Genomic DNA, 15,548 nt, shown 5'->3' with positions numbered 1-15,548 from the left:
GGGTGGGCCAGGCGGTTGGCTCCGCCCACCGAGGAGTACACAGCCCTGGAGGCAGGAAGAACCAGGCAGATAGAGAAAGGAGGAGGAAGTGGAAAGAACAGAGTCAGCTCAGGGAAGAGCTTGAGTAAACAGTGAAGTGGTAGAGGAGCTGAGTGAAGTGAAAGTGAAGTAGTAGTGGAGCAAAGAAGAAAAGAGTAAAAGTGAGCGTAGACAGACCTGAAGTTGGTCCGGCTAAGTGCAGGACAGTGTCAGCAAGGTCAGCAACAGCGGTGATCGTCTGGAGGGGGACTGCTCGGAGGTTGCTGGAAGGACCGAGGACGGGTAGTGGCCCGGCGGTCTGGAGCAGTATACGAAGGACAGTCAGCACCAGGGCAGGGGCCTCTCGGACCCCGGCAAGGCTAGGAGTCGCCGTAATTTGCCGAATCCGTCAGTGAAGGGGACGTCGATCCCCCAACAACCAAGTCCCGACTGAAGGCAACAGTCCAACCATTGAGGAGAGACACCGCCACCGCCAGGGCACCAGTTTCTCAGGGCCAGCGCCTGCGGGCAAAGTAGGGCTCCTCCGGCCCATATCCAAGCCGGGGAGCGGGTTACCAGTGGGAACCCATCGCTACCAACATAGAAACACTAGGTGCAGGTCAAAGGGACATCACCGTTACCTACTGGGAGAGCAAGTGCAGCCGTCCGGGGGAACCGTCTTTCCAGCCGTGTGGTTTGCTGAAAAACTGTGTCAACGTCTCAGGCTGAGTGAGTACCACAGTGCCGCAAGGCACAGCACTGCCCCCGCATCCCTGCGCCCACCAGCCCTGCATCTCCCATCTCATCACTGGGCCCCGGGATCACCAACCCCTACCCACGGAGGGGCAACACAACAACTGGCTGCTCCATACCATCCTTCCCGGGATCCCCCATACAGAGCAGCGGTGGTGCCAACAAATCACCACAACCATGGGTGGCGTCACGGACAATAAACAATCTCCACACCCAACAACCCCCTTTCACTCACGGGCGAGAAGCGCCGCTAGAGTCCCCGGGATCCGGCCCACCGCTCGAGCCACCGAGCAGCAGCAGGCCGCAGCAGCCGGACCCGAGCAGCAGGGGGAGAGCGCGGCGTCCCCTCCTCCGCCCGCGACAACTTGGCATCACGAACAGGATCTTACCGCTCTGCCGTTGGGTAGAGGTGCGCCTTGTGATAGCGGATAGCAACAAGATGTTAGTAGAGCAATTTGCGCAGGGGATGAGGTCCCCTGAGGATCGTAAACAACTCCGGCTGTGGGCCCTGGAACACCCTGATGTGGACTTTGCTGTGTTAAAGGAACGGGCCATTAAAGCACTACAGCCCCCAGCCTCAGAAGCCCTGGAGCCAGGCCCGTGGCCCATCGAGACAGCTCCCGTGGTGGTGGCCCCTGCTCTACCAACCTCTCCAACACCTGCAGCCCCAAGCAGCACTATGGAGGAACTGGCAGCCCAGATCCGTCACATGGACGGAGACCTCGCCAAGATTCTTGCTGCACTCCAACCGTTGACCAGATCTCAGCCTTCAGCACCGATACAGCTTGCCGACAGCCCTGAAGATGTCCCCTGGATGCAGCGGAGAAGTAATAACAACCCGCGGAGCAGGCCTCCCATCTGCTACAAGTGCCGTAAGCCTGGGCATTACATCCGAGAGTGCCCGTTAAACGAGCAACCCCTGGGGCCCCGGGCCAACCCTCAGGAGTAGAACCCCGTGGCCCCTCGGACTGGCGGGACCGGTATATTGGGGCCCGACCCATTATTCCCGTGGTTGTGGACGGCATACCGGTGATGGCTCTCTTGGACACTGGATCCCAGGTAACTACCATACCATATACGTTGTACCAGCAGTATTGGGGGATAGACGAGCTGGCACCCCCAGATACTAGTATAACGCTAATTGCTGCCAATGGACTCCCATTGACCCAAGTGGGGTATAAACAGGTGGCTATGACGGTAGGGCAAGCTGAACTGCAACACCAGGGTATGATTGTGATCATGAATGAACCCAGTGATCATAACCCGAAGATAGTGCTAGGAACCAATGTGATGGAGCACTGTATGGGTGATGTGTTGGCCCTACTGCAGCAGCTGGCCGCCACGGCGGCGGGGAGCCGACAGAGGGCTGTGCAGCGAGAGATACGAGCCTTGATGTACCGCCAGCATGTAAACTCAACAGGAGGAGAGATTGGTGGAGTGAGAGTGATGGATGTGGCCCCGTTGCTTGTGCCCCCTAGGAGTGAGATGATGATTTGGTGTAGAGCAGCGGTAGGGCCTCAGGGGCGTGACTATCCTGCCATGATGGAGCCCATACCCTCTGAGCACTGGCCCACAGTAATGGCCGCCCGAGGGGTGGTAGACGTGAAGAAGGGGAGAGTGCCCGTGAGGGTGCTGAACTGTAGGGAGGAAGAAGTCAGGCTTCCCCGGTATGCCACCATTGCCAAGCTACTCACCCTAGATCCCCACACCATCCACGAAGCCAGTCCCTCAGTCTCCCCACCTACTACCAGCACTTCCCCGCTGCAAGGGGAGGTAAATGAGTGGCACCAACAGCTTCACGTGGGCACTGATGATACCCCTACACATCACAAAGCAGGGGTATACAGGGTGGTGCGGGAGTACGAACAGGTTTTCAGCAAACACCCACTAGACTTTGGGCAGATCAAGGGGGTTCAACACCATATACCCACCGGGGAACACCCCCCTATCAAAGAGAGGTACAGGCCTATTCCCCCTGCACATTATCAGTGTGCCAAAGATATGTTGAGGAATATGAAGGAGGCAGGGGTTATTCGGGACAGCTGTAGTCCCTGGGCCGCTCCGTTGGTACTGGTCAAGAAGAAGGATGGTACCATGCGGATGTGTGTGGACTACCGGAAGATTAATCAGATAACCCATAAAGATGCCTATCCACTGCCCCGGATTGAAGAGTCTTTGGCCGCGCTGAGAACTGCAAATTACTTCTCTACCCTTGACCTCACCAGTGGGTACTGGCAAGTGGCCGTGGCCCCGGAAGATCGGGAGAAAACCGCCTTCACCACCCCGATAGGGCTCTGTGAATTTAATAGTATGCCGTTCGGGCTGTGCAATGCCCCAGGAACCTTCCAACGGCTGATGGAGTGCTGTCTGGGACACATAAACTTCGAGACCGTCCTATTGTACTTGGATGATGTGATTGTTTACTCCCAGACGTATGAAGCCCATCTGGAGCACCTGGCCGAAGTGTTTGCGTCCCTTGCCAAATACGGGATGAAGTTGAAGCCCTCTAAGTGCCACCTGCTGAAACCCAGAGTGCAGTACCTGGGGCACGTGGTGAGTGCAGAAGGTGTTGCCCCTGACCCTGAGAAGATCACTGCCATCCAGGGCTGGCCAAGACCAACCACCGTGAGGGAAGTAAGGCAGTTTCTGGGTCTGGTGGGGTACTACCGGCGCTTTATCAAAGGGTACACGAAGATGGCTGCTCCCATGCAAGATCTCCTCGTGGGACAGACTAAGGGTGGTAGACCCATCGGAGCCCCACTGGTGTGGGAAGAAAAGCATGAGGAATCCTTCTGCCAGCTGAAAGCGGCCTTAATCGGAGAAGAGGTCCTGGCGTATCCCGACTATGGCTGCCCGTTTATCCTCTACACAGACGCCAGCAATGTGGGGCTGTCCCAGGTCCAGGATGGGAAAGAGAAAGTGATTGCTTATGCTAGCCAGAAGCTTCGGCCAACTGAAAGGAATCCGGAGAACTACAGCTCCTTCAAGCTCGAGCTTCTGGCATTGGTATGGGCTATCACAGAGAGATTCCGTCACTACTTGGCCGCAGCCAAATTCACCGCTTTCACGGACAACAATCCGTTGACTCACCTGGATACGGCCAAGTTGGGCGCGTTGGAGCAGCGGTAGGTGGCCCGGCTAGCCAACTATGACTTCACCATCAAGTACCGTGCTCGTCGTGTCAACATTAATGCTGATGCACTCTCCCGAATGCCCCATTTGTCAGAAGAAGGGTGCGAGGATGATGACCTCGAGGAGATCGAGTTGCCTGCATTTCACCAGCCCTCAACCGAGAGGATACAGGTACACCAACAACGGGTGGACTTGGACCCACGGCCCAGTCAAGAGTGGCAGGAAGCTCAAAACCAGGCGCCGGCTGTCCGCCTCGTCAAGACCCTGGTGGAACAAGGTGCTGTTGGGATAGACCCTGCCGCCCCGGCTGAAGCCCAGCGCTTGTGGAAAGAACGGAAGCGGCTGTATCTACACCAAGGGAAGCTGTACCGTGAGCTGATCACCCCGAAGACTCATGAGAAAATCTGCCAGTTGGTTATTCCCCAAGCTGATGTGGCTACTGTTTTACGGGCATACCATGATGGTGCTGGGTACTTCGGGTGGAAAAAGCTGGAGATGCTGTTGAGAGAGCGGTTCTACTGGAGTGGGATGCGGGAGTCGGTAGAAGCCTGGTGCCGGGAGTGTGGCCCTTGCACGCTGAGGAGGAAGGACGAGACCAGCCAGAGGGCACCCCTCCACCCAATCATCACACATCAGCCGCTGGAACTGGTCGCCCTAGACCATGTCAAGCTCACCCCCAGCCGAAGTGGGTACGCCTACGCATTGACCATCGTAGACCACTATTCAAGATTCATGGTGGTTGTCCCCGTCAAGGAATTAACTGGTCGAACTGCTGCTCGAGCGTTCCAGGCTTATTTCTGCCGCCCACATGGATATCCAGAAAAAGTGCTTACTGACCAAGGCCCGGCTTTTGAAGTGGAGGTGTTCCACGAGTTTTGCCAGTTGTACGGCTGTAAGAAAATCCGGACCACCCCTTACCATGCCCAGACTAACGGCATGTGTGAGAAGATGAACCACTTGGTCCTGGGACTCCTCAAGACGTTACCGCTGGAAGAGCGGAACCTGTGGCCGGAGAAGCTACCCGACTTGTTCGATATGTATAACAATATCCCGTCCAGCTCTACAAAGTGCACCCCAGCATACCTAATGAGGGCTCGTCCCGGCCGCCTGCCGGTGGACCTGGAAATAGGGTTGGAGTCCCCGGAAGCACTCCCTTCGACAGCTGAATGGGAAACTCGGCGGAGAGCACAATACCGGCAGATTCAGGAGTATGTGGAGAAGAACCTAAGTCGAAGTCGAGAACAGCAAGAGCAGCGATTCAACCAGAAAGCGTCTGCGGGCCCTTTCCAGCCAGGAGATGTGGTGTTAAAGCGGAAGAGGAAGACCCACAAGCTGGATGATCAATGGGAACCAACCCCATACGTCATACAACCCACAGGGTGGGAAGATGGGAAGGCCTACCGGATCAGTCGTGACCAAGGGGGCACTTTGGCCACGGTTTCCCGGGACCATCTGAAAAGGTGCCCACCAGCATTGAGGGCAACGGCTGATGTACCAGTTCCTCCACCAGCAGAGAAGGCAAAAGAGGTGATCCACACTGTGATGGGTGACTTCCCAGCAGACTGGCCTACCCAGAACGGCGCGGTGATTCTTCCAGTGATACTGTTCCCACAACCTGTGGATGAAGAAGTGGTGGAAGCGGTCGACCGTGAGCCAGAACCAGTGCCAGTGCCCAGGGATGAACCTGTACCCAGCTCCCCTATGCCTCCGCCTGCCCCACACAATAGAAGGGAGGAGGAACCGGTTGTTCCCTCTGCCCAACTCCATAGCCCCATTGACACCGGACCCCGAAGGTCCACCCGTCCCAACCTAGGTAGACCCCCACTTAGGTACAGGGAGACTGTCCTTTAAAAAAAAGGGGGGTCAGGAAGTCTGTGTGCGTTCATGTTTAAAAGTGTTTGAAAGTTTGAAAGTTTTGAAAATGATAAGCAAAATAATAACCGAAGTTTAACTTGATTAACAGTGATTGAACCGGCCGGAGACGGCACTGTTGTCCCCGTGGGGACCGTTTAAAAAGTTAGCATGGGAACTATCCATGGACAAGCCCGTGAACTTGCAGGGCAACCACAAACGTTAAGTGGCTTGTAAATATGTTGTTTTACCGTACCGTTTTCCACAGTTGCCGCCTCCGGAGAGGCAGGTTGGAGGGAGGGCCCTCAGCAGAGCCGGCTGGGGCCCAGCCACCAAAGGAACCGGTGGCTACCCTCTGGAGGGGAAGGACAGATCCCGCTCGGGTAACTTGTGCTGGACTTGGGTCAAGGGGTGCTGCCTGGGTTTTAGGGGCAGCATCAGGGCCAGGTTGCTTGGGTGGGAGAGAGCGGAAACCGTAACCGTAAAACCGTTTAGTAACGTTTAAGAAATGTGCCTCCCATTGTGGGATGATGTTATGATTTATATGTTTACTTTTTATACTTTACAGAAAATAAAACCGGTGTTGGACGGGCAGCCCGCGGACGGTCTGCATTTTGCTAAGGGGGAATGTGACGCCCTGGGAAAGCCAGGGGTCACAGGTCATCACACCACCACACCCTACATCCCAGTTAGGAACACCAAAGCTACTCAAATCCTTGTTGCCTTCCTCCAGGGGCTGATGTTCACACCAGGTGGTGGGCCAGGTGGTTGGCTCCGCTCACCGAGGAGTACACAGCCCTGGAGGCAGGAAGAACCAGGCAGATAGAGAAAGGAGAAGGAAGTGGAAAGAACAGAGTCAGCTCAGGGAAGAGCTTGAGTAAACAGTGAAGTGGTAGAGGAGCTGAGTGAAGTGAAAGTGAAGTAGTAGTGGAGCAAAGAAGAAAAGAGTAAAAGTGAGCGTAGACAGACCTGAAGTTGGTCCGGCTAAGTGCAGGACAGTGTCAGCAAGGTCAGCAACAGCGGTGATCGTCTGGAGGGGGACTGCTCGGAGGTTGCTGGAAGGACCGCGGACGGGTAGTGGCCCGGCGGTCTGGAGCAGTATACGAAAGACAGTCAGCACCAGGGCAGAGGCCTCTCGGACCTCGGCAAAGCTAGGAGTCGCCATAATTTGCCGAATCAGTCAGTGAAGGGGACGTCGATCCCCCAACAACCAAGTCCCGACTGAAGGCAACAGTCCAACCATTAAGGAGAGACACCGCCACCGCCAGGGCACCAGTTTCTCAGGGCCAGAGCCTGCGGGCAAAGTAGGGCTCCTCCGGCCCATATCCAAGCCGGGGAGCGGGTTACCGGTGGGAACCCATCGCTACCAACATATAAACACTAGGTGCAGGTCAAAGGGACATCACCGTTACCTACTGGGAGAGCAAGTGCAGCCGTCCGGGGGAACCGTCTTTCCAGCCGTGTGGTTTACTGAAAAACTGTGTCAACGTCTCAGGCTGAGTGAGTGTCACAGTGCCGCAAGGCACAGCGCTGCCCCCGCGTCCCTGCGCCCACCAGCCCTGCATCTCCCATCTCATCACTGGGCCCCGGGATCACCAACCCCTACCCACGGAGGGACAACACAACAACTGGCTGCTCCATACCATCCTTCCCGGGATCCCCCATACAGAGCAGCGGTGGTGCCAACAAATCACCACAACCGTGGGTGGCGTCACGGACAATAAACAATCCCCACACCCAACAACCCCCTTTCACTCACGGGCGAGGAGCGCCGCTAGAGTCCCCGGGATCCGGCCCACCGCTCGAGCCACCGAGCAGCAGCAGGCCGCAGCAGCCGCGGCAGACGGACCCGAGCAGCAGTGGGAGAGCGCGGCGTCCCTTCCTCCGCCCGCGACACAAGAGCATTACTTGCAGAATAGCAAATGGTGTTGAAGACGTCTTAAGACATAAAAGCTCATTTATTGGACATTCCACAGGTTATTCTTTGTTCAGGACTACATGGGTCACTACAGTGCCTTGCAAAGGTATTCACCCCTCGTTGGTATTTTTCATGTTTTTCTACCTCTCAACCTGGAAATTCACTGTTATTTATGGTTTGCATCAGTTCATGTGAAAAACATTTTTTTTCTTTTTATTGTGAAGCAAACAACAAATAGGATAAAATAACTGAAAATTTCAGTGTGCATAACTATTCACCCCCCTACAGTCAGTACTTTGCAGAGATTCCTTTTGTAGCAGTTACAGTTGCAAGTTGCTTTGGATTAAAAACAAAATAGGAGAAAATCCCTAATTGTACAAGTAATTGCAATATTGTTGCATTATATATGAACTGATGGAGAAAGGAATAGAATCAAAAATAGTAATAATAAAAGTTGTAAACTTTATTGATATAAATATTAACATGAACATATAACTGTGCACTAAAAAGGTGACTGAGACAAGGGTAGCAAACAGGTGAAAATAAGTCTGCCCAGAGGCAAGAAGTAAACAAACCCACAGCTCCCAAGTGTCTCGGGTCTAATCCAAAAATTGTAAAATGCATAGGCAATAAAGTAAAGATAACTATAGTCTATCAGCAAGGGAATAATGCACAGCATATGCCTAAGCAGGTCACAATACAAATGTACAAGTCGTAACATCAGTATCAAGGTACCTCAGGACATGAGACAGGTAATATCGAGAACAGGGGCATATCTTAGTATAGCGAGTTGGTTATAATGAGGCTATCCAGAAGTAAAGAATAAACAAAAACTCAACTCCCAAATGTCTCCAGGCTGGGTCAAATGTCATAAAGGTGCAAAAGCAATAAACAGTTAAAAATGCTGAAAAAGACAGTAAGCACAAATAGGGCTTATCCTAAAACACTGTCAGCAAAGATGCTGTAAGGGTAGACTCAACTGGTGTGGTTGCGAAAGTCGCAACCACTGTAATGGCGTAAATACGGCTGCAGCAGAACCCACGTGGAGATGCAGTTCAAATTTGGAGAGAAAAGGGTTAATAGACCGCACTGCCGTAGAAAAGAGGATCCATGTAGAAGGAATAATCATTCCTTCTACATGGATTCTCTTTGCTCTGGCAGCGCAGTTTATTAACACTTTACTATTCAAATTTGATAAACAATAAACAGAGCCTTAAAGCAGTAACTATGCTTTAGCAGCAAGATAATACAGGAGGATAGTCCTGTAGAGGGACAAGTCACAGTGTAAACGCATGTCATATCATGAATATCTAAATACACTGAGATATGATGCAGATTGTTTGAAGAACCAAAGGGCACAGGGGAGCCAGGTGTACCTCAACGCATGTTTTGTCAACACAGGGCTTTGTCGGGATACATGGTTTAAAAGGTCATGTGGAGAGTATTCATACATGTATGTGTATGGCTGATCAGGAGTGTAGAAAATTGGCAAGCATGTCGCCATGTGGATGATGGGAGAGAGGATGTACATCATCTCCTCCATCACCATGACAACGACACAACAACTATGGCGTCAGGAGGGTGCATGCAGAGCATGCCCACGTCATGCGTCTGCTACGGGACTGCAGGCGACCTAAAGCATTACAATAAAGGCTGCAGGTATGATCATCAGGTCAGTATGGAGTACACAACTTGTAGGCTGTGAGTAAAACTAACCCAGATATAAGATAGGTCTAAGATGTTACACATTGGTAGGAGAGAACAACATACAAAAATTGTATGGGATAAATTATAAAAAAATATAATACAGAATATATGGAAGAAAGTACGCCTTCTCCAGAATATATGGAAGAAAGTACGCCTTCTCCTTAGAGTGCTAAAAAGCACAAAAAAAGAGGGGAATATAGATTCATACAATACAGTTTGCCAATTGGTTAGCATAGATATCACAATAACTAGGATAAATAACAGAGTGATCACTCAAGAGATAAATTAGATAACTTTGCATAAGTCTCTACGAGATTTCCACATCTTGTCACTGGGTTTTTGTCCATTCCTCAAAGCAAAACTGCTCCAGCTCCTTCAAGTTACATGGTTTTCTCTGGTGAACAGCAATCTTAAAGTCTGAACACAGATTTTCAATTGGATTAAGGTCTGGGCTTTGACTCGGCCACTCCAATATATTTACACATTTCCCCTTAAACCACTTGACTGTTGCGTTGAGTCATTGTCTTGTTGGAAAGTGAACCTCCGTCCCAGTCTCAAATCACTGACAGACAGAAACAAGATTTGCTCAAGAATATCCCTGTGTTTTGCACCATCCATCTTACCCTTGACTTGGAACATTTTCTTTGTCCCTCCTGCCAATAAACATCCCCACAGCATGATACTGCCATCACCATGGCACTAATGAAATGTATGTAAACTTTTGACTTTGCAGAAAGTAAAGAAAAAAGCCTTAAAGCATTCTCTTTCATTTTTCTGGCATTTGGCAAATATAAATAATTTTGGTTCCTAATTGAATTAAAACGGGAAAGGTTTGTTTTGATTTCATGTCGGATAGTGAGAAAAACATTCATGATGTGTCTTTTTAGATAGTGTATGTAAACCTCTGGTTTCAACTGTATATTGAGGAATTAGGTGGCTTTGGGACTAACTTAGGGAATAAGTAACTTTGGGAATAACTAAGTATTTCTCTAGAGCAGTGTTCCCTAACTCCACTTTTCAGGAGCCTCCAACAGGTCATATTTTTAGGATTTACCTAGTATTGGACAGGTTGTTGGAATATTAAGGAAATCCTGAGAACATGATCTGTTGGTGGCTCTTGAGGACTGGAGTTTGGGACTCTGCTCTAGGGTGTGCACATCCCTAAGATCATGGTTGTGTCATGTTTGAGCAGAAATAAAATACTTTGAAAATCCATTTAAATATAGTTGTACCATCCTTTTTGAGAATTTAAACTCAGTCTACACCAACCTAGCCTGATTGACAAGCTCTTCAGTGTCCCTTCCTTCTAAGAGCTGCTGAGATCTCACACTGCTCAGTACAAGCTGCAGCTGTTTCTCCGCCTTTGTGGAGGAAGATTAAATACACCTGTGTGGTGGAGGACACGGGGCAGGCAGCGGTCATAGTCATAAGTGCATGAGGAACAACAGGTCACAGCACAGCCTGTCATTAATCCCTTGCTTCCCCGTCGCCGCACCACACACAGGAGGACTCCGTAACAGTCTCAGGCGAAACTCTTTCACTTTTCTTTAGTAAATAAATTCCAGACTCAATCTTACTTCTTAAACAGGCCAACTTTATTTTCTGGTACTGTCTGCATTAACTCGGCCTGCATCTCGCCAGCGGCAGTACTCTTCCCATTGGGGTTCCATCCACTCTTCCCTACTTTACGTAATTTAACAACAGTCCATATCACTGGCACCTGGGTACCCTTTTTTCACCTTCAGGCCTCTCCTTCCAGACTACTCTTCATTCTAGCACAAGGGGGGCTATCCCTATTGTGCCCAGGCCATCCAGACATACCCTTCTGGCCGAGGACGTCCTGACCTTTCCATAAGTGTGGAATTCATTAAGTTTCAGCCAGTATATTCCAATGTCAGTCCCCCGACCGTCTGATTATACCCTTTTCCTTGGGGGACTCGGTTTTCCCCATCAGAACGGATCCCGTGTGCCACGGTTGTGAGGGTGACCCATAAGGTCGGAATCTTCTACTTTGGGGTTCTCACTAATTCATCTTCCCGGGGACTCCCTCTCCCACTGATTTTCTCTTATATAGTCCCTGTTCTCCTCCTCCTCCCCACCCAGGTTCCAGGATACTCGTACTGTAGCACTGCTACCTGATGGCGGTTTTTACACAAAGCATTACACTTTACAATTACACTTTACAGTTACCACAAGCACATAAGTGTTCCGGGTACAGATGCAGGGGTGGGCCTAACCCTTCACCCCCTTAAACCTGCAATCATGAACTCTCTCTCTTTGGCTGGATTGAAAAATTATCATTTTATCCTCAGACTCTTAGTCAGGTGTACACTTGCATTTAATAATTTATGCCGTTTGCCTTGTGATATCTGATAACAGATTCACTTTATAGGAATCTGTCAGCCGGATTTCACCCCCTCCCAAATTATATATGTAGAGCTTCCAAATAAATGTCCAGTAATACCTTTAGCTAGAGAGTCCGTTCTTCAGTCACTGAGAATTCTGCATTTCAATTGCTGTACAAATAGAACCAAACTGCTTTTGATTCATAGGAGCTCTTTCCAACCATCTATTCTCCCCAGCTCTAATCCCTCATCACCACCCCCTTCTCTGGCTCTATAATGCCAGAGCTATAAATCAAAAAAGACATGGTGCAGTGATAGAGGAAAAACAAGTAGGTGGGAATGTGAGCTCTTGGCTACTCCAAGAGTGCACCAAGCACCTGTACTTTGTTTGCATGGCGATTCTGTGCTGACAGACTTTCTTTAAATAGTTTTGGAAATTAAATCCTGGTGATAGATTTCCTTTAAGCATGTTTGTTATTTTTGGTTAAGGGATTCTGTAAGCAGGTTTTTGCTATGTAATCTGAGGCCTGCATGATGTAGAGTTTAAAACACTGAATTCAGCAATATGTTAGTTATAGCTTGTGTGCTGTTTACTTACAATGAAGGTTTTATCACCAGGTGATTATCCCTATTAGGACTACAGGGCTTGTAAGCAGTTGCGTGACCATGTCCATTCCTGTGATAAGCAGCTCACTGTCAAGAGATAATGTATACAGACAGCTGTGGTGTGGTTGGGGCTATCTTTCTGAGCTTTGCTGCATGTTACCTCTAAGAACTCTGTGTCACAACTGCTGAACTGAGTCAGCTAAATGATACATTTTTGGAATCAGAGTCTCTTTCCCTAGATTATGCTGCTCTCAACTGAGGTAGCAAAAATCTGAAGACAGATTCCCTTTAAGTAACTCTTCCCTGTACAGAAAGGAAACAATACTTTAATAAATACTTTCGAACGGTTGTGAATTGATATGTGTTTAATTTATGTTTTTCTTTTTCATTTTTTTTGTAGGATATTCCAGCAATTCCAATTACAACCACATTTTTGGAAAGAAACTTACCTTCTGTGGGTGGTTTACTGACTCTTGTTGGATTTTCAGCAGTTATAACAACAGTCGTTTTAGGTTTATCCGTTTACAAGAAAGGACTTCCTGTTCGGAATTAAAAGTTGCTTTATTCCAAAGATTTACTTCTAGTTTACAATTCTAGTCTGTGAAATATCTTCTTCTCACATCTCATTTCATAAATGAACAGTTAATTTGTGTTTTAATTATCCAAATGTAGTTTATGAAAAAATTTCATGTCAATGATTGAAAATGTCTGTAGTTTTGCATTATTTTGTAACTTACTTTTTAGTGTTCATTTTTAAAAAAAATATTTATTGATGTTCTTTTTGTCTCTTTATAAAAATTTTGTAAAGCAGCAAATCTTGACAAAACTGTTAAAAAACAATCCTATATGTATTGTCAGGTTTGTACTAGACACAGTTGATTGACACTAATCAATGCAAGGCCAGAACACATTGCTTGATTAATGGTTTAGTGCAATCTTAGGGGTACTTTGCACACTACGACATCGCAAGCCGATGCTGCGATGCCGAGTGCGATAGTCCCCGCCCCTGTCGCAGCTGTGATATGTGGTGATAGCTGGCGTAGCAAAAATTATCGCTACGCCAGCTTCACATGCACTCACCTTGCCCTGCGACGTTGCTCTGGCCGGCGACCCGCCTCCTTATTAAGTGGGCGGGCCGTGCAGCGTCATAGCGACATCACACGGCAGGCGGCCAATAGAAGCGGAGGGGCGGAGATGAGCGGGACGTAAACATCCCGCCCACCTCCTTCCTTCCGCATAGCCGACCAGAGCCGCGGTGAAGGAGGTAGGAGATGTTTCTCGCTCCTGCGACTTCACACACAGCGATGTGTGCTGCCGCAGGAACGAGGAATAACATTGGACCGTCACAGCAAGGTTATTATGGTTTTCGCCAACGCTACACCGATGATATGATTACGACGCTTTTGTGCTCGTTAATCGTATCATCTAGGCTTTACACACTACGATGTCGAGAGCGACGCAGGAAGTGCGTCACTTTCGACATGACCCCACCGACATCGCACCTGCGATGTAGTAGTGTGCAAAGTACCCCTTAGTGTCGTGAGCTACAATTCAACTATTTTTTAAAATCCAACCCAATTTGATTTCTTTTAAGTTGATGTATAGTTGCCACTAGTTTTTTTTTACAGGGAAACATTCACTATAGTTCCAGATCTACTTGCAGTTAATTATACTTTGTCAGGAAGAACTATCCTAAAAGTATTCAATTACATCAGAACATTTCATTTATCAGAAAGTACCTTTTTACATGTATCCAAAATACTATATGTAGAATGAACACTATTTTGTATATACAGTATAACTTTAATTTATCTATTTTACATGGGTTTATTTTACCAGTATAATTAGTTTAAATTGCTCTTAAGCATTACTGTCTCAAAAGCAAAACAAAACAAACAAAAAAATGAAAAGGACAGCTAAATCATTTAACAATTTAAATATGTTTACTAGACATGTTATATTGTGCATTGTGTGTTATGAACACACTATCCACGTGTAGCAGAGAATATGGTATTAGCAGCATTTGATGTAATTTATTAAAGAGGTGGTTCACTGCTCTGCAATAGTGGCCACATCTCTATAAAACTGATAGGGAAGGCTTTTTCTAAATACCTTATTCAGCCAATTCTGTTTCTGAGCAGCGCTATTGCAGTCCGCTCCTCCCCATGAAGTGACCCCCGGACTCCGTGACCTCTGAGATCTGGTGATGTCTCGTTAACTTCCAGTTGACTTGACATCACCAAGTCTTTTTGAGTGACTGGGCTGTGGGCAAAGTTTCACCGTTGTCACAGCCCAGCATCACTCCTGCTTGTAGCACTCTGCAGTGAAGGGAAGAATGCATGGCATGCTGCACTGTGACACTGGACTGTGATGAGTTGTGAAACGCTACACACATCCCAGTCACTCAGGGAGACTGGGGCTGGATTCAGTGATGTCAGGTCAACTGGAAGTTGATGTGACATCACTGGATCTCAGAGGTCACAGAACCCCGGGGTTACTTCATGGGGGATGAGCGGACTGCAATAGCACCGCTCAGAGGCAGAATTGGCTGAACAAGGTATTTGAAAAAGCTTTCCCTATCAGTTTTACAGGAATGTGGCCACTATTGCAGAGTAGTGAACCACCCCTATAAATAGTGACAATTGGCTTAAAGCTGAAAAACCAAAGGTTAGGCACTACAATTAAGTTTCCTTTGAGGTACTGTCATGATTGGTATTAGGGCGGAGCAATCTGGGCAGCTGCCTAGAGCCCGTAAATGGACCCAAGTGAAACTCTACACCAGTGCTCCCCAACTATAGTCCTCAAGAGACACTGATAAATCATGTTTTTAGGATTTCCTTAGTATTGCACAAGTTATGGAATTATCACCTGTGTAATATTAAGGAAATACTGAAACTGGACTGGAGTTGGGGAACATTGCTTTACACGGTTGCATGTTTGGTGGACTTGCCAGTCTGAGCCGGTCTGCCTTTTTAAACCAGAAACTACACTGATAATGCATTATACCTTTACTATGTGTGTTTAAGTAATATGCAGTGTGTGTAATATGGAGTTTTCATAACATAAAGTGTGTGTGTGTGTGTGTGTGTGTGTGTACCATGCAGTGTGTGTGTGTAACATGCAGTGTGTGTGTAACGAGCATCATGGAGTGCATGTAACATATAATGTGTGTGGTATTCACATTTAAAAATACTGTCAGTGCAGACAAGCGTTCGTAA

The 15,548-nt window shown here is 48.6% G+C and overlaps 1 protein-coding gene across 1 annotated transcript in view; it reads left to right on the top strand.

The window, feature by feature from the left end:
• Positions 1-14,420, top strand: part of LOC142288720 (amine oxidase [flavin-containing]-like) — a 202,644-nt gene extending 188,224 nt beyond the window's left edge. The window contains exon 15 of the mRNA XM_075333533.1: positions 12,731-14,420. Coding sequence (XP_075189648.1) covers positions 12,731-12,883 — 153 coding nt within the window. The 3' untranslated portion in view covers positions 12,884-14,420. The remainder of the gene's footprint in view (positions 1-12,730) is intronic.
• The last annotated feature ends 1,128 nt before the right edge of the window (positions 14,421-15,548 follow it).

The sequence above is a fragment of the Anomaloglossus baeobatrachus genome, chromosome 2 (assembly GCF_048569485.1).
Source record: "Anomaloglossus baeobatrachus isolate aAnoBae1 chromosome 2, aAnoBae1.hap1, whole genome shotgun sequence".
Lineage (NCBI taxonomy): Eukaryota > Metazoa > Chordata > Amphibia > Anura > Aromobatidae > Anomaloglossus > Anomaloglossus baeobatrachus.
Note: the sequence above shows the minus strand (reverse complement) of the source record. Positions and strands in the feature narration are given on the sequence as shown.